Source organism: Heterodontus francisci, chromosome 32 (genome assembly GCF_036365525.1).
Source record: "Heterodontus francisci isolate sHetFra1 chromosome 32, sHetFra1.hap1, whole genome shotgun sequence".
Classification (NCBI taxonomy): domain Eukaryota; kingdom Metazoa; phylum Chordata; class Chondrichthyes; order Heterodontiformes; family Heterodontidae; genus Heterodontus; species Heterodontus francisci.
In genome coordinates, this window is record NC_090402.1 from 6,661,470 (window position 1) to 6,683,087 (window position 21,618).

General features: G+C 45.8%; 1 protein-coding gene across 1 annotated transcript in view; it reads left to right on the plus strand.

The window, feature by feature from the left end:
• Window positions 1-5,315: 5,315 nt before the first annotated feature.
• cel.2 (carboxyl ester lipase, tandem duplicate 2) overlaps window positions 5,316-21,618 on the plus strand; it is a 28,468-nt gene continuing 12,165 nt past the window's right edge. The window contains exons 1-8 of the mRNA XM_068011842.1: window positions 5,316-5,430; window positions 8,623-8,770; window positions 9,963-10,082; window positions 12,871-13,068; window positions 14,047-14,177; window positions 15,619-15,726; window positions 17,843-17,960; window positions 19,752-19,941. Coding sequence (XP_067867943.1) covers window positions 5,347-5,430; window positions 8,623-8,770; window positions 9,963-10,082; window positions 12,871-13,068; window positions 14,047-14,177; window positions 15,619-15,726; window positions 17,843-17,960; window positions 19,752-19,941 — 1,097 coding nt within the window. The 5' untranslated portion in view covers window positions 5,316-5,346. The remainder of the gene's footprint in view (window positions 5,431-8,622; window positions 8,771-9,962; window positions 10,083-12,870; window positions 13,069-14,046; window positions 14,178-15,618; window positions 15,727-17,842; window positions 17,961-19,751; window positions 19,942-21,618) is intronic.

Here is a 21,618-nt window from a genome sequence, read left to right on the forward strand (position 1 = left end):
AGTCCCAAGGTGGCAGGGCATCATGCGTTGCCGAATGTAGCTGCGTAGAGTATGGACAGGACCCAAAAATATGCAGGTGAGGATATGTTGAAATGAACCTGGCCAGGTAAGACTACCTGACAGTTCCATGCATCAAGTAGCTAGTGGAAGACTCCATGTCACAAAAAATTGCCTGTCCCAAATTACTGCTCATCCATGCCAAACTTGCAGCTCTTTCATTGTATCTTGTGAGTACCTGAGCAAGGCTCACATTCAAGCTGCAACTTACAGTGGAAAGCCTGATACATTTGCCAACTTTTAAGGGATACATCCATGAAACCATTGTAATATGTACAGGACCTGTCAGCCAGCAGTGACCCACTCATACATCAGGAAATGTAACAGTGCAGTGATATTGATTGGCAGTATCAGGCTGTTCAGAATCCATAATAGCTTTTAAAAAGGACGTGGATAAATATTAAAAGAAAAAATTGGAAAAGAGGATTTGGGAAAATCACAGGAAATGGGATTAAATGGATAGCTCTTCAGAGAAACAGTGTAAGCATGATAGGCTAAACGGCGTCTGGCACTGTAAGATTCCAGGGTAAGAGAACTACTAGGGCACAAATAAATTTTAGTCAACACTTTTTACTGAAACCTGTAGCTTTAATTGAACTAACTCCCTAACAGCACTGTGGGCGTACCTACGCCATACAAACTGCAGCGGTTCAAGAAGGCGGCTCACCACCACCTTCCCAAGGGCAATTCGGGATGGGCAACATGTCCTTTACACCCATTGCTTGCTGACTGACATTGGCTTCCAGTCTGGCAATGCCTGGATTTTAAATTTCTCATTTGTGTTCGAATCCCTCAATGGCCTTGCCCCTCCATATCTCTGTAACCTCCTACAGCCCAACAACCTCTGAGAACTCTGCTTCTTTCAATTGTGACCTATTACATATCCCTGATTTTCATCGCTCCACCATTGGCGATCATGCCTTCAACTGCCTAAGCCCTAAGATCTGGAACAGCCAGATCTTAGCCAGCGATGCTCACATCCCATGAATGAAAAGAAAATTGAGAGCCGAGGCTACCAGTCAGAGCCCCTCTGGTAGAAAGAAAGACCTGGCATTTTTTGTAGTGCCTTTCATAGCCTCAGGATGTGCCAAGATGCTTTACAGCCAATGAAGTACTTTAGAGGTGTAGTCACTGTTGTAGGAAACAGGGCAGAAGATTTGCACACAGCAAGTTTCCATAAACAGGAATGCGATAATGAACAGATAATCTGTTTAGTAAAGTTTGTTGAGCAATAAATATTGGCCAGTGCAACAGGGAGAAACTCCCCTGCTCTTCAGATCTGCTCTGCAGATGCAGACGTAGTTTAACAACTCATGTGAAAGACAGCACTTCCGATTCAGAGCCACGGCTGACACTGTTATAGCTGATGCCGAACCGTCACAGTTGATTTTGACTGAACTTCAACGCTGTCGCGATGCCAAATAGGATTGGCTCTGACTTAGGAAAATCCTTCTCCCTAATGCCTGAGTCTCAAGCTGATAAGACTCTGAGTCTGGTTCTATCTCACGCTCTACTTGGGGAATGGGGTCAGGCTATCAACAGGTGGCCATGAACTTGATGTAGAATGTTATAATTTAATGAGATGGTTGGCAGTAGAATTCCACAACACCTTTGAGTATGGAATGTTAGCCTTTTCCTCCTCAGAACCCATCCATTTTTCCTGACCTTTCTCATTAAATATATTCCAGATCTTAGGGCTTAGGCAGTTGAAGGCATGATTGCCAATGGTGGAGCAATGAAAATCAGGGATATGTAATAGGTCACAATTGAAAGAAGCAGAGTTCTCAGAGGTTGTTGGGCTGTATGGTGGCGCAGTGGTTAGTATCGCAGTCTCACAGCTCCAGCAACCTGAGTTCAGTTCTGGGTACTGCCTGTGCAGAGTTTGTAAGTTCTCCCTGTGACTGTGGGTTTCCGCCGGGTGCTCCAGTTTCCTCCCACAGCCAAAGACTTGTTTAGTTTAGTTTAGTTTAGTTTAGAGATACAGCACTGAAACAGGCCCTTCGGCCCATCGAGTCTGTGCCGACCATCAACCACCCATTTATACTAATCCTACACTAATCCCACATTCCTACCACATCCCCACCTGTCCCTATATTTCCCTACCACCTACCTATACGAGGGGCAATTTATAATGGCCAATTAACCTATCAACCTGCAAGTCTTTGGCATGTGGGAGGAAACCGGAGCACCCGGAGGAAACCCACGCAGACACAGGGAGAACTTGCAAACTCCACACAGGCAGTACCCAGAATTGAACCCAGGTCGCTGGAGCTGTGAGGCTGCGGTGCTAACCACTGCGCCACTGTGCCGCCCACTTGCAGGTTGATAGGTAAATTGGCCATTGTAAATTGCCCCTAGTGTAGGTAGGTGGTAGGAGAATTGTGGGGATGTGGTAGGGAATATGGGATTAATGTAGGATTGGTTATAAATGGTGGTTGACGGGCGGCACAGACTTGGTGGGCCGAAGGGCCTGTTTCAGTGCTGTATCTCTCTATGACTCTATGTAGGAGGTTACAGAAAGAAGGAGGGGCAAGGCCATTGAGGGATTCGAACACATATGAGAAATTTGTCGGTCAGTAAGCAATGGGTGTACAGGACCTGACTCAGCTTAGGAAATGGGTAGCAGTGTTTTGGATGAACTCAAGTTTGCAAAGGATGAAAGATGAGGCTGGCCAAGAGAGCGTTGGAATTGTCGAATTTAGAGGTAACAAAAGCGTGGACAAGGGTTGAGGTGGGCAGACACAGATGATGTTACAACATCAGGTGTAATTAGGTAGTCTTGGTGACGGAGAGGACATGGGGTCGGAAGCTCAGCTCAGGATCAAACAGGACACTGAGGGGATGAAGGGTCTGGCTCAGCCTCAGACAGTAGCCAAAGAGGGGGTGGAATTGATGGGTAGGAAATAAAGTTTGTGGCCAAAGACAATGGTTTCCGTCTTCCCAATTTTTAACTGGAGGACATTTTTGCTCATCCATCACTTGATCCTCTCTACGTCTATCCTATCGAAACCCATTCATAATTTTTTGAGAATTGCATTGTACATATTGTTTACTTGAGGTTACTGTGCACACATGAGCCAGCTGAGGGAACCAAAAGTAAAACAGAATAAAGAAGACTCCAGTACGTTCAACAGCGTGCTGCCTTTGTCTCAGTATCTGCCTTATATTTCTTACTAAACTCAGCTAAACCTGGCTCCAGTCCCGAGAACATCACACAGACAATTGTACCACTGGTTTTTAAATGATTCCAGGCTTCACCTCAACTCTGGACGTCCACTCCATGCGTCGATCGATCTGGTATCTGATGAGGAACTGCCTGATAACATAAGAGCATAAGAGGCTTTTTGTGTTGTCTTGTGTAACATACATGCGATGCGTGGAGTCCAGTGGGTTGAAGATTTCAAACAGGTTTATTACAGCTAAACTATTCTATAGTATAGAGCTATTTACAATACCTGCCTTTAGGTGTTACAGTAGCAGAGTGAGCCTTGCTTGTAGTTACATGGCTACATCCTGGCATTTGCTCATTAGCATACTAAGTTCTTAAAAGGACATCACTCTTAAAGGCAATCACACAACAGAGTACGCCCTTCGAGCCTGCTCCGCCATTCACTGAGATCATAGCTGATCATTTACTTCAACACCATTTTCCTGCACTCTCCTCCCATCCCTTGATGTTTTTAATATGTAGAGATCTATCAATCTTGGTTTAGTTTAGTTTAGAGATACAGCACTGAAACAGGCCCTTCGGCCCACCGAGTCTGTGCCGACCATCAACCACCCATTTATACTAATCCTACACTAATTCCATATTCCTACCACATCCCCACCTGTCCCTATATTTTCCTACCACCTACCTATACTAGGGGCAATTTATAATGGCCAATTAACCTATCAACCTGCAAGTCTTTGGCATGAACATGAACGGTCTTGAACATGCTCAAAAACAGAGCCTCCACAGCTTCTGGGAAGAGAATTCCAAAGATTCACCACCCTCTGAGTGAAGAAATTCCTCCTCATCTCAGTCCTAAATGACCTGTCACTTATCCTGAGACTGTGTCCCCTGGTTCTAGACTCTCCAGCCGGGTAGAAACATCCTATCCACATCGACCCTGTCAAACCCTGTTAGAATTTGCTATGTTTGAATGAGATCACCTCTCATTCTTCTAAACTCCAGAGAATATAGGCCCAGACTATTTAATCTTTCCTCATAGGACAATCTCTCCATCCCAGGAATTGGTTTGGTGAATCTTTGTTGCACTCCCTCTATGGCAAGTATATCTTAGGTAAGGAGACCAAAACTGCACACAATACTCCAGGTGCGGTCTCACCAAGGCTCTATATAATTACAGTAAGACATCTTTACTCCTGTACTCAAATCCTCTTTTAATGAAGGCCAGCATACCATTTGCCTTCTTAATTGCTCGATGTACTTGCATGTTAGCTTTCAGTGACTCATGAACAAGGACACCCAATTCTCTTTGAAGTTCAACACTTCCCAGCCTCTCACCATTTAAGAAATACTCTGTATTTCTGTTTTTCCTACCAACGTGGACAATCTCACATTTCTCCACATTGTATTCTATCTGCCAAATTTCTGCCCACTCACTTAACCTCTCAAATTCCCTTGAAGCGTCTTTGCATCCTCCTCACAACTCACAGTTCCACCTAATTTTGTTACATCTGCAAACTTGGAAATATTACATTTAACCTACATCCAAATCATTGATATAGATTGAGAACAGCTGGGGCCCAAGCACTGATCCTTGCGGTACCCCACTAGTTACAGCCTGCCAACCTGAAAATCAGTGCTAAATTTGCCTTTTGCTACTTTGACCCTGTGTCCCTATCTAATGATTTAATTTAAAGTAATTTTCCAAGTGACCTTTCCCCATCTCAATTACTGTCTTGCATGCCTGTCACTTGTCGGACTCCCCCTTGGCTATGTATAACTCAGACTGTGCCGTCAGTGCATTTACCTATTGGGTTATTGAGCAAACCAAAATATTTCTACCTTTGTATATTGATTTTTTACACAATTGCACTGAGGAGGTTGTTTTTATGAAACATTTTCCTGCAGTAATCAGGCTGTTTACTGAACTTCTGTTTATTGGCCATGTATTGTTAAGCTGACCTTGAAAACCAGTTTGCCTTTTCATGAGATGAATGAGATGAATGCCTAACCATGTTAAATAATAAGTTATGCTTGTCTGCTAGAATAAACAGACTAACCTCAGCATGGTTGGCTGCAGGTTACGGATATATATCTGTGGGGAGCTCAGAGCCTGAATGCAGATCTCTGAGATGGCTTGTTGGCAGTTTCTGTGCCTTGTGTTGGGCAGTTGCTTCCTTGGTGTTGCAGCAAGAGTCACGGTGAGACTTGGTGCACTGTTCGTTATTCGGTGATTTGGAGGTGGGTGTGGGATCAGTTGGTACGTTGTCCCTTTCCCAAGCTGATTTAGGTTTGGCTCACAGCTTACAGTGATGGATGAAAGTCCTGTTGTAACTAAAGGTGCATCGTGTAACAGGTTTGGGGCAGGAACAGTCTGATTATAAATTCCCTGGTTACTCGCATATAAAACAACCTGTCATTCAGCACAAATTAGTGCTCCGGGAAAGCGCAGGAACAGTTGGAAAGTCCCAATACCACACTGCTATTGTCGAGTGTCTCCTCTATTGTGTTAAAGCATATTCAGACACATAAGAGGGAGCTTTACTCTGTATCTAAGCCCATTTGTTTTGAAGATGGCCTTGATACCCTAGGCCCCTTTTATATATTTTTTCTCAAGGTGCCATTTATTCCTCAGGCCCTTTATTTGAATTTTATAAAATAACTTTATTAAAAACAGATAAATAGAACAAAAATCAAATTAAAATGCAATTCTCGGCATCGATGATGCACTCCAACCCCTGCGGTGCCCACCGGTCGTGGAAGGCCTCAAGCAAATGGGTAGACACCCTGGCGCGAACGTAACCTTGGAAGAGGGGCAGGCAATCAGGGAGGACGGACCACCCGATGGCCCACAGCCTGGACCTGTGAATTGCTACCTTGGCCAGGCCCAGGAGGAGATCCTCCTCCCGGCCTACTCCCCTCCGCACTGGGTACCCAAAGATCAGGAGCATGGGACTGAAGTGCAACCAAAATTTAAGGAGCAGCCCCTTCAAATACTCAAAGAGGGGCTGCAACCTCGTACACTCCGTATATACACGGACTCGCCCAGGTTGCAGAGTTACAGGCGGCCTGGGAGTCTGTGTACCTACTTAAAAGTCTATTGCACGGGACTGCCCGGTGCAACACCCTCCACCCCAGGTCCCCAATGTAAAGGGGGAGCATTCCCGCATAGAGAGACCTCCACCGGGGTTTCCCTCGCCGCAGGATGGCAACACGGACCGCCAGGGTGTGTCCAGCCAGCTGATAAAGACAAGGAAGTGGAGAGTGTGTAAGAGTAGCCCGTACAGGAAACCCCTCCATGCCGTGTAGAATGGGGTGGAGGCCATTTCCGAGAGGTGGCTCAGGTTGTGTGGGACTGGCTCCCGAAGAGGGTTTCGGGCCCTGGATTCGATGAGCAGTTCCGGCCAAGAAGGGGTCAGTTCGGCCGGGAGTGCTCCGCTTTCCCGGGCCCCCTCGTCACCTGCAGTGAGGGGTGTCCCGGGGGCTTCGGCTACTCCTCCGCCCGTCAGTCCGTCCCCGAAGTTGGCCGCCCAGACAGCCAAGGCGCTCTCCTCCACCGGCGGGGGAGCGCCCTGACTGGAGACGACCATGTTCCAGACTCTGAATAGATCCCGGTAAAAGACAGGCAACTCCCTCAGAGGGACATGGCTAACGGTCTCTGCCGGGAGCTGCGTGTCATCTTGGAGGCAGTGACACTGGCAGAAAAAATACGTCGCCAGCGCACACTGTCTGGGAGGACGCGTGATGTACGGGTATCTCTGCAGGGTCCGAAGGCAGAGAGTCGCAGCCTGGGTGCGGATGCACACCAGCGACTGGCTGCCCTCCTCAATCGGGAGACTCAGGACCATGGCAGAGACCCAGTATTTCCTCCTGCCCCAGAAGAAATCGACGAGTTTCTTCTGGATCTTGGTGGCGAATGCAGGGGGCGGGGCCAAAGTGACCAACCGGTACCACAGCATGGAGGCCACCAGTTGGTTTATGACCAACGCTCGGCCCCTGTAGGAAAGCACTCGGAGCAGTCCTGTCCAGCGCCCCAGCCAAGCGGTGACTTTCGCCTCCAGCTCCTGCCAGTTTGCCAGCCAGGCCTCCTCAGTGGAGCTAAGGTGGACTCCCAGATAGAGGAGGTGCGTGGTGCTCCACGCAAAAGGTGTTAACTCCTCCGGCAGGGAGTCCACCTGCCACTGACCCACCAGGAGTCCGGAACATTTCTCCCAATTGATCCTCGCGGAGGACGTGGAAGATAATGTCTGCTGGCAGTTGTGCATCCTCCGCAACTCAATGGGATCGATGACCATGAGGAGCACGTCGTCAGCGTAAGCCGAGAGGAAGACCTGCATGGCCGGCTCGTGCAGAGCCAGACCCGCCAACCTCCAGATGTCGTACCCGGGCCACAAAATGCAGCCCGAGTCCGAATGCGCGCAGAGTCCCGGAAAGATATTCGTGATCCACCCTGTCGAACACCTTCTTCTGATCGAGGGAGAGAAAGGCGACCGACAGACCAGTCCTCTGGGAAAGATGGATCTGGTCCCGGACCAGGTGGATGTTATCCTGGATGGACTGGCCCGGGACCGTGCCCCTCTGCACCGGGTGCCCAAAGATCAGGAGCGTGGGACTGAAGTGCAGCCAGAATTTGAGGAGCAGCCCAGGCGGGTAGACTCAAATCCCCTCTAAACCTCCTGCCCTTTACCTTAAGTCTATGCCTCCTGGTTATTGACACCTCCGCTAAGGGTAAAGGTTTCTTCCTATCTACCCTATCTATGCCCCTCATAATTTTGTATACCTCCATCAGCCTTCTCTGTGTTTGATGGGGACAGTGTAGAGGGAGCTTTATTTTGTATCTCACCCTGTGCTGTACCTGTCCTGGGAGTGTTTGATGGGGACATTGTAGAGGGAGCTTTACTCTGTATCTAACCCCGTGCTGTACCTGTCCTGGGAGTGTTTGATGGGGACATTGTAGAGGGAGCTTTACTCTGTATCTAAACTGGGATGCATATTCTCCTTGGTTAGTAGATCAGTGAAATGATATATCCATGGAATGGTAAAATTATTGAGATGAGAAACAGAAAAATCTAGAGATAGAGATGCATAGGGTATGAGTGCAGGAATAAAAGACCATGGGTTTTCGGTTTGACATATGGGACACTGAATGTAAAAACAAGGAGATGTTGAAGATGTTCAGAGTGCTGGTGGGTAGCAGTTCTGCGGTAACTGGTTGAGCCAATCACTGCGGAGCTTGACTTTTTCTCTGATCTTCTCTCCTTCTCTAATTCTCTCTCTCCTCATTCTCCTGGTCTCTCCTTCACCGATTCTCCGTCTCTTCACAGATTCTGTCCCTCCTGATTCTCTCTCCTTCAATGACTTTCACAATCCTGTTTCTCTCTCCTTCCCTGTAGCTGGGTGTGGTGGAAACTGAAGGTGGTCGTGTGGAAGGAACGAATAAAAGAGATGGGTTTTTCACATTTGTGGATATTTTCAAAGGGATTCCTTTTGCTGCACCACCGAAGCGTTTTGAGAAAGCTGAACCCCACCCTGGATGGTCTGGTAACTAGTTTCCTTTTCCTCATTTGTAACGCCTTTGTTTTCACTTAAAACTCGATAAAGCCTGACCACACGTGTCAGGTTCAGGGTCGGATCAGGTCTGTATTCGGCGTTACTGAACTGTCCCGCAATCTCTGCTTTTAATTGCTGCACTATTGGTCACTGTCTTCTAGGCCTTAAGCTTTGGAATACCCTCCCTAAGCCTCTCCATCTCCCTTTTTAAAAAATGTATTTAGAGATACAACACTAAAACAGGCCCTTCGGCCCGCCGAGTCTGTGCCGACCATCAACCACCCATTTATACTAATCCTACATTAATTCCATATTCCTATCCCATCCCATCCCCAGTTCCCCTACCACCTACCTATACTAGGGGCAATTTATAATGGCCAATTTACCTATCAACCTGCAAGTCTTTGGCTGCTCCTTAAAAGATGCTCCTTAAAACCTATGTCTTTGACCAAAACTTTTTGGCCATCTGCCCTAATATCGCCTTATGTGGCTTGGTGTCTAATGACCCTGTGAAGCACCTTGGGGCATTTTATTACATTAAAGTTACTATATAAATGCAAATTGATGTTGTATTTGTCCACAGCCCTTTTAGAAGATTTGTTTCTTGTCCAGAATTCCATGTTGTAACAACGCTCTACAGATTAAATCAAAAAATTTCCTAACCTTACCCGGATAACAGATCAGTGAGCAGCAGGATTTTTTTTATTTTGATCTACAACAACAACTTGCATTTCTATAGTGCCTTTAACATAGTAAAGCATCCCGAGGCACTTCACAGGAGTGTCAATCTGACAAAATTTGACCCTTTTAGTGGTATAAGTTGCTCCAACCAAAAGCAAAATACTACAGATGCTGGAATTATGAAATAAAAACAGTAAGTGCTGGAAATACTCAGCAGATCTGGCAGCATCTGTGGAGAGAGAAACAGAGTTAACGTTTCAGGTCAATGACCTGTCATCAGAGTTGCTCGAATCAAACCTGCTGTTATGTGCAGTCTTCCTGCATTTGTTACGGACTGAGTTAAATTAATGCTGTGCAGTTACCTTTCCCTACATTACAACAGTGCTTCAAAAGTACTTCATTGGCTGTAAAGCACTTTGGGACATCCTGAGGGTTGTGAAAGGTGATATGTAAATGCAAGTCTTTCTTTCTGCTAACTTGTGGTGCTTGCGTTTACTACTAGATGTTCTGAAAGCCAAAGATTTCAAACTCAGATGTTTACAGACCATCTTGTCAGAGGACGTTGTCTTTGGGAGTGAAGACTGTCTCTACCTGAACATCTGGGTCCCTCACCGGAAAAAAGGTACAAAACACAGCAAAAAATAAAACACACCTTAAAACTGTACCCAACTGTGTAACGTCCTGACTTTTCCTAGATTATAAATTTGCATCAAATTTAGGAACATGCTTCATTGTTCTATCCTCCGTTGCTCCTTTAACATACATATATATATATACTTTGCTAAGTTTTTTTATTTTGATCTACAACAACAACTTGCATTTCTATAGTGCCTTTAACATAGTAAAGCATCCCGAGGCACTTCACAGGAGTGTGAATCTCCCTGCTCAGCATAGTGGGGAAAGTCTTTGCTCGAGTCGCTCTGAACAGGCTCCAGAAGCTGGCCGAGCGCGTCTACCCTGAGGCACAGTGTGGCTCTCGTGCAGAGAGATCGACTATTGACATGCTGTTCTCCCTTCGTCAGATACAGGAGAAATGCCGTGAACAACAGATGCCCCTCTACATTGCTTTCATTGATCTCACCAAAGCCTTTGACCTCGTCAGCAGACGTGGTCTCTTCAGACTACTAGAAAAGATCGGATGTCCACCAAAGCTACTAAGTATCATCACCTCATTCCATGACAATATGAAAGGCACAATTCAACATGGTGGCTCCTCATCAGAGCCCTTTCCTATCCTGAGTGGTGTGAAACAGGGCTGTGTTCTCGCACCCACACTTTTTGGGATTTTCTTCTCCCTGCTGCTTTCACATGCGTTCAAATCCTCTGAAGAAGGAATTTTCCTCCACACAAGATCAGGGGGCAGGTTGTTCAACCTTGCCCGTCTAAGAGCGAAGTCCAAAGTACGGAAAGTCCTCATCTGAGAACTCCTCTTTGCTGACGATGCTGCTTTAACATCTCACACTGAAGAATGCCTGCAGAGTCTCATCGACAGGTTTGCGTCTGCCTGCAATGAATTTGGCCTAACCATCAGCCTCAAGAAAACGAACATCATGGGGCAGGATGTCAGAAATGCTCCATCCATCAATATTGGCGACCACGCTCTGGAAGTGGTTCAAGAGTTCACCTACCTAGGCTCAACTATCACCAGTAACCTGTCTCTAGATGCAGAAATCAACAAGCGCATGGGTAAGGCTTCCACTGCTATGTTCAGACTGGCCAAGAGAGTGTGGGAAAATGGCGCACTGACACGGAACACAAAAGTCCGAGTGTATCAGGCCTGTGTCCTCAGTACCTTGCTCTACGGCAGCGAGGCCTGGACAACGTATGCCAGCCAAGAGCGACGTCTCAATTCATTCCATCTTCGCTGCCTTCGGAGAATACTTGGCATCAGGTGGCAGGACTATATCTCCAACACAGAAGTCCTTGAAGCGGCCAACATCCCCAGCTTATACACACTACTGAGTCAGCGGCGCTTGAGATGGCTTGGCCATGTGAGCCGCATGGAAGATGGCAGGATCCCCAAAGACACATTGTACAGCGAGCTCGCCACTGGTATCAGACCCACCGGCCGTCCATGTCTCCGTTATAAAGACGTCTGCAAACGCGACATGAAATCGTGTGACATTGATCACAAGTCGTGGGAGTCAGTTGCCAGCATTCGCCAGAGCTGGCGGGCAGCCATAAAGACAGGGCTAAATTGTGGCGAGTCGAAGAGACTTAGTAGTTGGCAGGAAAAAAGACAGAGGCGCAAGGGGAGAGCCAACTGTGCAACAGCCCCAACAAACAAATTTCTCTGCAGCACCTGTGGAAGAGCCTGTCACTCCAGAATTGGCCTTTATAGCCACTCCAGGCGCTGCTTCACAAACCACTGACCACCTCCAGGCGCGTATCCATTGTCTCTCAAGATAAGGAGGCCCAAAAGAAGAATATATATACTTTGCTAAGTTTTGTGCTTGTCAATACAAGTTATGTCAGTGTTGAGAAGTGGTGCCTTTTACACTTTCTGCAGTTCGGGATGGCATTAAGCATTGCCACACCCAGTACATCACAGGATAGTTACAGAGTTAACCACTTCCCACACCATCACAATAATGTGTTTTTAACCCAATCGTAAATCTCTCACAGTTCCACTTGTTGCCTCAGGCATTCCTGTGCCCTACCTGAAGAGAATGCATATATTTTATGACAATTAACAGGTACATTTATATAGTGGATCTGCATCCATGCGGAACGAGGCTGGAGCTGTCTGAATCCCAATATGCCTCATTGTTGTAACCTCAACTCTGAAGGTATTGTGTCACAAGGCCTATTTAACTTCAGTTTATATCTAATTAATGCTGTACCTGCCCTGGGAGTGTTTGATGGGACAGTGTAGACGGAGCTTTACTCTGTATCTAACCCCCGTTTTTTTTTTCTATCTAACCCAGTGCTGTACCTGTCCTGGGAGTGTTTGATGGGGACAGTGTAGAGGCAGCTTTACTCTGTATCTAACGTGTGTTGTACCTGCTCTGGGAGTGTTTGATGTTGATACAGACTGGCGAAAGTGTAAGACTGAGTGCCACTAACATAGCTCATCCTGATCAGCAGAAAACTCGCTGAAGACAAAATAAAACAAAGATTTTCAGAGTGCAAATAAAGTGATGTTAAAAGGGATCTTTGAGTTTATTTGTAAACATCAAGACTGACAAGCTGCACATTTTTATCATCTGCTGTTATACTGGTTTTAACCTGATTGATCAGATGGAACAAATAAACTAAAGTAAAAACAGAAAGTGCTGAAAATACTCATCAAATCAGGCAGCATCTGTGGAGAAAGAAACAGAGTTAATGTTTCAGATCAATTTCCAGCATCCATTATATTTTGCTTTTGTAGTAGGAATGAATAACGTGTCTGCCTGTCCTCCCCTTAGTCTCCACTAATCTGCCCGTCATGATCTGGATCTATGGAGGAGGTTTCTTGGCAGGAGCGGGACAAGGAGCCAATTTCCTGAAGAACTACCTGTACGATGGTCTGGAGATCGCGTCCCGCGGCAAGGTGATCGTCGTCACCTTCAACTACCGGGTCGGTCCATTGGGCTTCCTGAGCACAGGAGATGCCAGTGCACCAGGTTATTGTCAAGTCCCATTCACCCATCACCTCCGCCCCCACCCCCCCAACCCCCTGTGCTCGCTGACTGACACTGGCACCCGATCTGGCGGTGCCTCGATTTAAAAGAAAATTCTCACTTTCATTTCCAAATCCCTCCATGGTCTTGCAGCTCCCTATCTCTAAACTTTTGCAGCCCTACGACTTTCTGAGATATCAGCAATCCTCCAAATCTGGCCTCTTGAGCATTCCCAATTTTAATCATTCCACCATTGTCAGCCGCGGCTTTAGCTGCCTTGAGGCTAAGCTCTGAAATTCACCCCCCCACCAAACCTCTTCACCTTTAAGATAACCCTTAAAATCTGCCTCTTTGACCAAGTTTTTGGCCACCTGTCCTAATATCTTCTTATGTAGCTCTGTCAAATTTTGTTTGCTAATCGTTCCTTTGAAGCACTTTGGGACATTAAAGATGCAATATAAACGCAAGTTGTTGTAGATGGCACATGGTCAGTGTGTGTTAGTGCCACTTAATACCACTGTATGTGACTGCAACTGGAGCAGTTCCTGTGTGGGACATATGTACAGGTCCCCGAATGTGTGGGGATATCAACAGATGACAATCGTGGGAAGACTGAGAATGTGAAATAAAAACACAAAATGCTGGAAGCAGAGAGCAGCTTGGCCAACATCTGAGGTTAATTTTTCAGGTGGGACCACACACCAGAACTCCCAGCTGCCAATCCGTTGTTCTTAACCAAAAAGATGGAGATGATGATGGCCCAAATATCCCTCGAAAAATACTGGCATATTAATGACACACCCATTATTAATGTGCAAATTGACCAGCAAGTTCTGGGGATTAAGAGGTACGCTGGCAGCCAGAAATTGCTGGTCAATTTACACCGCTCCTCTGGCATCCATGTTATACCATGCTCTTTGCCATACTTCAGTCTTTCTGTGTGCTGTGTTGTTTATCAGTGCTATTTGTTGTGATAAACAGGTAACCAAGGTTTGTGGGACCAGCACATGGCCATCAGTTGGGTGAAGAGGAATATTGCTGCGTTTGGTGGAGACCCAAATAAAATCACCCTCTTTGGAGAGTCAGCAGGAGGCGCTAGTGTCTCCCTCCAGGTAACTCAAGTATGATGTTGATGGGTGATGTGGTGGAGCAGAGCAGGTTCTGCGATTCAGTTGCGATCTATACTGAGTTAGCTCATCCGAGGTGGAGCAACAGTGAGTCTGTTTCAATTAGGCTCAGTGACCCTGGGCTGGAGAGAGGAAATAACGTTGGTCAAGGTTGCTATTCCTCATCATTATCCTTGTTGGATAGGATCAGGCTTGCATTTGATGGTTCACACAGTCAAATAGCCAACTGATACTCACTGATAAGGTTCAAAGTGAATGGCTAATTAAGCAGGATATTAGAGGACAACTGGAGGTCATGAAACTGTACCTGCAGGGTGAGTCAGTGAACCTCCAGGAGAAAATAATGCTGTATCTTCAGGAACAGAATTATTTGAGCATAAGAGATTGCTCGTCCTTTCTGCTTGTGTTGGCTGTAGGCCCAACTTGGATGTTGATTTTACACAGTCTTATTTTTCTTTTTTTCTCCCCAAAACCCTTTTATATCCAGGGCCTCTCTGAAAGTTGTAACTGATATTGCATCGCTCACTGGTTGTGCCAAAGCATTTTATTTTCTGTTGAAACTTTTTCAAAGAAAGAATTTTCTCACTTCATATATCTGGTCCTTTTTTTTGAGATCATTGTCTTTTATGTCTTTGATTTACCAGCTAGGGGAAATAATCTGTTTATTCCTGTCTATTCATGTGATCATTTTTAACACCTGTATCAATATCAGTAAATGTGGCACTAGCATCAGGCAAATAATGAACTCCACGATGTAGGAAATAAATACTTAAATTTCACAACACTGGACGCCCAAAGTACTTTACAGCCAGTGAAGTGTAGTCACTATTGTAACGTAGGAAACGTGGCAGCCAATTTGTGCACAGCAAGATCCCACAAACAGCAATGTGATAATGACCAGATAGTCACTTTTTGTGATCTTGATTGAGGGGTAGATATCGGGCAGGGGGAACTCCCCTGCTCTTCTTCAAAATAGCATCATGGGATTTTTACATCCGCCTGAGCGGACAGCCAGTGGCTTGGTTTAATACCTCATCTGAAAGACAGCAGCTCCAACAGTGCAGCATTCCCTCAGTACTGCACTGGAGTATCAACTTTGAATTTAGTACTTAAGTCCTCTAGTGGGACATAATCCAGGAACCTCCTAACTCAAAGTCAAGAGTGCTACCAACTGAGCTACAGCTGATACATGCAAACGAGGAAATCCCACAATGATACTATTGCACTTTTCCAAGGCTGAAGTACCTGAGTTGTATACTGTATCTAAGCCACTGTACTGTTAGAGATGCTTAATGTGGATCCTGTGTACAAATTGCAAAGACAAACTCCAAACTCTCTCCCACATTTAAAAAAATCTTCAATGAATGTATCCTACAAGTTGAACCAATTTATATCTTTCGGAGAATGTTTCCACTTTCTTTCACAGACCTTGACACCGTACAACAAAGGACTAATAAAGCGAGCAATTTCACAGAGTGGGGTCGCTACATGTACCTGGGCAGTTCAGAGGAACCCCTTGCACTGGGCACAGCAGGTCAGTGCAGCTGCATAAATAGAGATGCAACTCAATAAATTCTCCCTCAGAAGTTAAGAATTGAGTAAATGCCAAATTGATCCAGGCCGAGTTGGATTGGGGTGAGCCAGTTTTCAATGTCGGATTATCTGTTTTAGTTAATATGGTGCAGAATGTTATTGCCTCAAAACACTGAGGGAGAACATGGGCTCGTGCCCATGATTTTCAACAGGGTGATCTCGATTAAGGCTGGGCTTGGGGAGAGTGGGTGGAGGGGCTTGTTTCAAAGGCTAAGGGCTTCATAATGAGAGAGAACGGATCAAGGTGGAGTCACCCCAGGAATGTTCTTGAACATCTAGGAGCAGCTTGCCTCTCTGGCCTTTCAACAGCAGATGCTGTCTGGCAAGGGTCAGCTCTACAGAAAGAGGAAACTCACATCAAACTGGGGAGGGGGTTTGGGTGGCACTGTAAATTGGGAAAGTTTCTGTTCACCTCTCAAACCAGGATTCAAACACAGCCCACACTGTTGGGGTGTCGACACCAGTCTCTCTATGGCCATAACACTACAGAAAGTGTCAATCTTGGCAACCTCCAGGATGACTGATGTAGGATTAGTGTAAATGGGTGGTTGTTGGTTGGCACAGACTTGGTGGGCCGAAGGGCCTGTTTCAGTGCTGTATCTCCCTATGACTCAATGACAGTGAAGGAACAGCAATATAGTTCCAGGTCAGGATGGTGTATGACTTGGAGGGGAACTTGCAGGTGGTGGTGTTCCCATGCATTTGCTGCCCTTATCCTTCTAGTTGGTAGAGGCCGCGGGTTTGGAAGGTGCTGTCGAAGGAGCCTTGGTGTGTTGCTGCACTGCATCTTGTAGGTGGTACACACTGCTGCCACTGTGTGTCGGTGGTGGAGGGAGTGAATGTTTGTGGATGGGGTGCCAATCAAGTGGGCTGCTTTGTCCTGGATGGTGTTGAGCTTCTTGAGTGTTGTTGGAGCTGCACTCATCCAGGCAAATGGAGAGTATTCCATCACACTCCTGACTTGTGCCTTGTAGATGGTGGACAGGCTTTGGGGAGTCAGGAGGTGAGTTACTCGCCACAGGATTCCTAGCCACTGACCTGCTGTTGTAGCCACGGTATTTATATGGCTACTCCAGTTCAGTTTCTGGTCAATAGTGACCCCTAGGATGTTGATAGTGGGGGATTCAGCGATGGTAATGCCATTGAATGCCAAGAGAAGATAGTTAGATTCTCTCTTGTTGGAGATGGTCATTGCCTGGCACTTGTGTAGGGCGAATGTTACTTGCCACTTATCAGCCCAAGCCTGGATATTGTCCAGGTCTTGTTACATTTCTACACGGACTGCTTCAGTATCTAAAGGCGAATGGTGCTGACCATTGTGTAATCATCAGCGAACATCCCCACTTCTGACCTTATGATTGAAGGAAGGTCATTGATGAAGCAGCTGAAGATGGTTGGGCCTAGAACACTACCCTGAGCTGAGATGATTGACCTCCAACAATCACAACCATCTTCCTTTGCACTAGGTGTGACTCCAACCAGCAGAGTGTTTTCCCCTGATTCCCATTGACTCCAGTTTTGCTAGGGCTCCTTGATGCCATATTCAGTCAAATGCTGCCTTGATGTCATGGGCAATCACTTTCACCTCACCTCTTGAGTTCAGCTCTTTTGCCCATGTATGAACCAAGGCTGTAATGAGGTCAGGAGCTGAGTGGCCCTGGTGGAACCCAAACTGAGCAGGTTGCTGCTAAGCAAGTGCCGTTTGATGGCACTGTTGATGATACCTTCCATCACTTTACTGACGATTGAGAGTCGACTGATGGGGCGGTTAATTGGCCTGATTGGACTTGTCCTGCCTTTTGTGTACAGGACATACCTGGGCAATATTCCATATGGCCGGGTAGACGCCAGTGTTGTAGCTGTACTGGAACAGCTTGGCTAGGGGCGCGACAAGTTCTGGAGCACAGGTCTTCAGTACGATTGCTGGAATATTGTCAGGGCCCAGAGCCTTTGCAGTATCCAGTGTCTTCAGTCGTTTCTTGATATCATGCAGAGTGAATCGAATTGGCTGAATCTTTGTGACTGAAGGTACTAATACCTGATTGGGTATCTTTCAGGTTGCTCAGAAAGTTGGCTGTCTAAGAGATGACCCTGCTGCCATGATGGCCTGTCTGAAGATCACAGACCCCAATGCTGTAACCCTGGCTATTCCCATGAAGTTTACAAACTTGGAAAGTAAGATTCGTGAAAGGATGATGTGAATGTTCCTGTCCAGTTTGAAAACATTTGAATATAATTCCATAGAAAAGATTTGGAAACGTTTTGCAATTAAACTTTTGGGTCTTCAAAGCAAAATGGATTCACCAAGTTCATAAAGAATAGTATTGAAATGAAAGGTTATTAAACTGGGAATGGGCAGACTATTGAACTTCCTTCACCCAAGACTGAGAACTATAAGCAATTCATTAGCCTGTCTCAGTGATCAATACATTCTCCTGCTCAGGGAGATTAAAAACAGAAAGAAAAACAGTCACTGACAGGCAGAGTTTTTTCTTAACGGATAGCTGCAAGGGGGCAAGCATCACCAAATTCAAGATTGGAACTGAGAAACACAAGTGGAAGTTATTTTATTGGAGTCAAGCAAGATAACCCACTGATTTGGGGAAGTGTTGCATGTTCATTATTTGTATAAGTATGTGAGAAAAAGTTGTATCTGTCAGAACAACTGCTTTCTATGTTCACTTGCTGTGCAATAAAGCAGTTTAACATCCCTGGACCCAGTTCTAGGTCCACCTTTGAAAAGGATGGAGAGGCTCACATTGGGGTACGTGTGAAAGACATAATAGCCAGTTCAGAACATAAAGGGGTCTTACTGTTACATCTCTGGGCTACACTGTCATGTAGTTAGATATTAGGCAGTATGGGAACACTCTTGAACATAAGATGCTCAGATCACTTACAGGAGTGACTAGTACTGCAGTGCCCAAGAGAATATCTGAGGCAAGACCCTAACTTGTAACAGGACATAAATTGCATGGTCAGCCCAAGTTTGGTGGAGTCACCTGTGCCTCAGGCTGTCCCATTGTCTCTCCTAAGCAGCGATGGGTGTGTGGGTGAGACCCTGTTTGTGGGGTGCAACCAGTCCGAGTCAATAAAATGGAGGAGGTTGACTACAACTGCAATTTTCTTGATGTCCATGATATAAACCATAAACACACTGATCTCATTCCATAGAGCCATGTTGATGGTGACACGTTGAGAGTTCCTGGTAACCTAATCAGAGAACTGCAAAAAGAAATGGAATTGGCAACTCAATGAGTTGTCCCTTGTCCAATCACAATCTACCCCTACATCCTCATTCTTGTTGAGCAAAAAGCAGCGCCCCCCACCCAACCAGAAAAGCTGTTTTTGTAGGAGTTTGCTGCAGAGGACCTGCTGCAATGCGAACTTTGCCTCACCGCTCTGGAAATTGCCCCCTCCCCACTGTCTTCAAAAGCTCTAATTGTCCAGTTCCTTCTACATAAAATTTTACAGCACAGAAACAGGCCATTCAGCCCAACTGGTCTCTGCCAGTGTTTATGCTCCACACAAGCCTCCTCTCACCCTATCAGTATATCCATGTATTCCTTTCTCCCTCGTGTTTATCTAGTTTCCCCTTAAATGCATCTCCTCGACTACTCCAGATGGTCAACGGGTTCCGCATTCTCACCTCTCAAGGTAAACAAGTACTTTGACCCTCCTCCCCTACCCCTCCTGCTCAGCATTGACTGGTTCCACTACCCTGTAAAATGCTTTTGAGACCTCGCTCTGCATGGAAAGGGAAAGTTTTGTTGGGCTTCCTCTAGCAGGCAATGTGGTGCCATTTAAAGCAAGTTGTCAGGACAGGAAAAGGAGAGGAAACGAGATTGCCTGAAAAACTCTTGATATGGCAGCAGTCCCTTATTAAGCAGGGAATGAGATCAATATTATTTTGCACTGAAGCGGGACAGGGGAGCTGACCGATTTACTCCTTTTCTTGTCTCGTAGCCCCGCTTGTATTCTACCTGATATGGGCTCCTGTCATCGATGGAGACTTTATTCCTGATGAGCCAAAGAAGCTCTATCACAACACTGCTGGTATCGATTACATCGCCGGTGTTAACAATATGGATGGACATCTTTTTGCTGGCTTCGATGTTCACTCAATCAATCAAGCTGGACTAGGAAACACCTACCCGTACGGACACAGCTTATTTAACTGAATGTGTTGCTTTTTATTGTTGTTGTTGAGGGTGAGGCTCCCTCTTCTTAAGGCACTTCTTTCCCTTCCGAGTCTCTACATCACACAATTCTTGTTCAGGGTTTCTATTGGACTAGATGATTGGAGCGCTGCAAGTTTGCTGGAGGTGACCCCCCACCTCCTTTCAAACCTTTGCGAAGAAGCAACTCGCTGCTGTCCATCATCCCTCCATGGCTATCCACTCAGTGCCTTCCTGAAATGCCGAATCGAGAAATGAGATGCCCTCCACAAAAGAAACTAGAGGGCAGGTTGTTGAGATGTGCCCCATAGTCTGAGACACATGGCCACAACTGCACTTTGTCATACTTTTCCCATCATATAAAAGTAGTAGTCGTATCTCTCAGATCTCAGTGGTGTTGGAAATTGGGACACTTAAGTGCACATTCCATCACTTCTTGTAGTTGCATCATTGATAATGTGAAGCTCCTTTCCCGTTATATCATGAAAGTGGGGTATCACCAGACAGCTGCCTCTGACCAGCAGAGGAAGGGGATGGAGAGCTAACAGTCGATGGACATGGTCTCCTTTCCTTTAACTAGGGGAGTCACTGACTGAAAAGATAAGTTGCCTGGTCCAGATGGCTTGCATCCCAGGTTGCTAAGGGAAGTGGGGGTGGAGATAATGGAAGGGCTTTCCATAATCTTTCCCAGACAGGTGGGAGATGACATAGGATTGGAAAGTGACAAATATGACACCCTTGCTCAAGAAAGAGTGTAAGGACATTCCTAGTAGCTACAGGCCAGTCAGTTTAATATCAGCGGTGGGTAAGGTTTCAGAAACAATAATCAGGGAAAAAATTAACAGGCACTTGAAGAGGTTTGAGTTAAGTACGGAGAACCAGCACGAATTTGTAGAAGACTAATCCAACTGAATTTTTTATGAAGTAACAGAAGTTTAATAAAGGGAATGCAGTTGTCAGTATGTATTTTAAGAAAGTGTTTGACAAAGTACCACATAAAAGACTGATTAACAAAATTGAGTCTCATGGAATAGAAAGGTCAGTGTCAGCTAGGATAAAAAAAATTGGCTTAAGGATCGAAAACAGAAAGTCATGATAAATTGTCATTTTTCAGACTGGATGATGGTAGACAGTGGTGTTCCATAAGGGTCAGTGAGAGGACCACTGCTTTTTAAAATATATATAAATGACCTGGAATTTGGAATACAGAGTAAAATTCCACAATTTGCCAATGATACCAATCTTGGAGGTGTGGCAAACAGTGAGGATGCAACAGGACATAGATAAGCTAGCAGAATGGGCAGACAAGTGGCAGATGGAATTTAATACTGACAAGTGTGAGGTGATGCATTTTGACAGAAGGAATAGGGAGAGACAATATATACTTAATGGCACTGTTCGAAAGAGTGTGCAGGAACAGAGGGACCTGGGGGTTCATGTGTATAGATCTTTGAGAGTAGTTAGCAAAGCATATGGGATCTTGGACTTAATTAGAAAAAAGAGGTATTGAGTACAAAAGCAGGAGAGTTATGCTGAACCACTGTACACTTTTGATGGACACATCCATTCCATATTGCAGCCAAAGAATACAGAAAGGGATTCTACAGGTGGATGTAGATGATTGCGGAATGGACAATGTACCCAATGTGTTAACC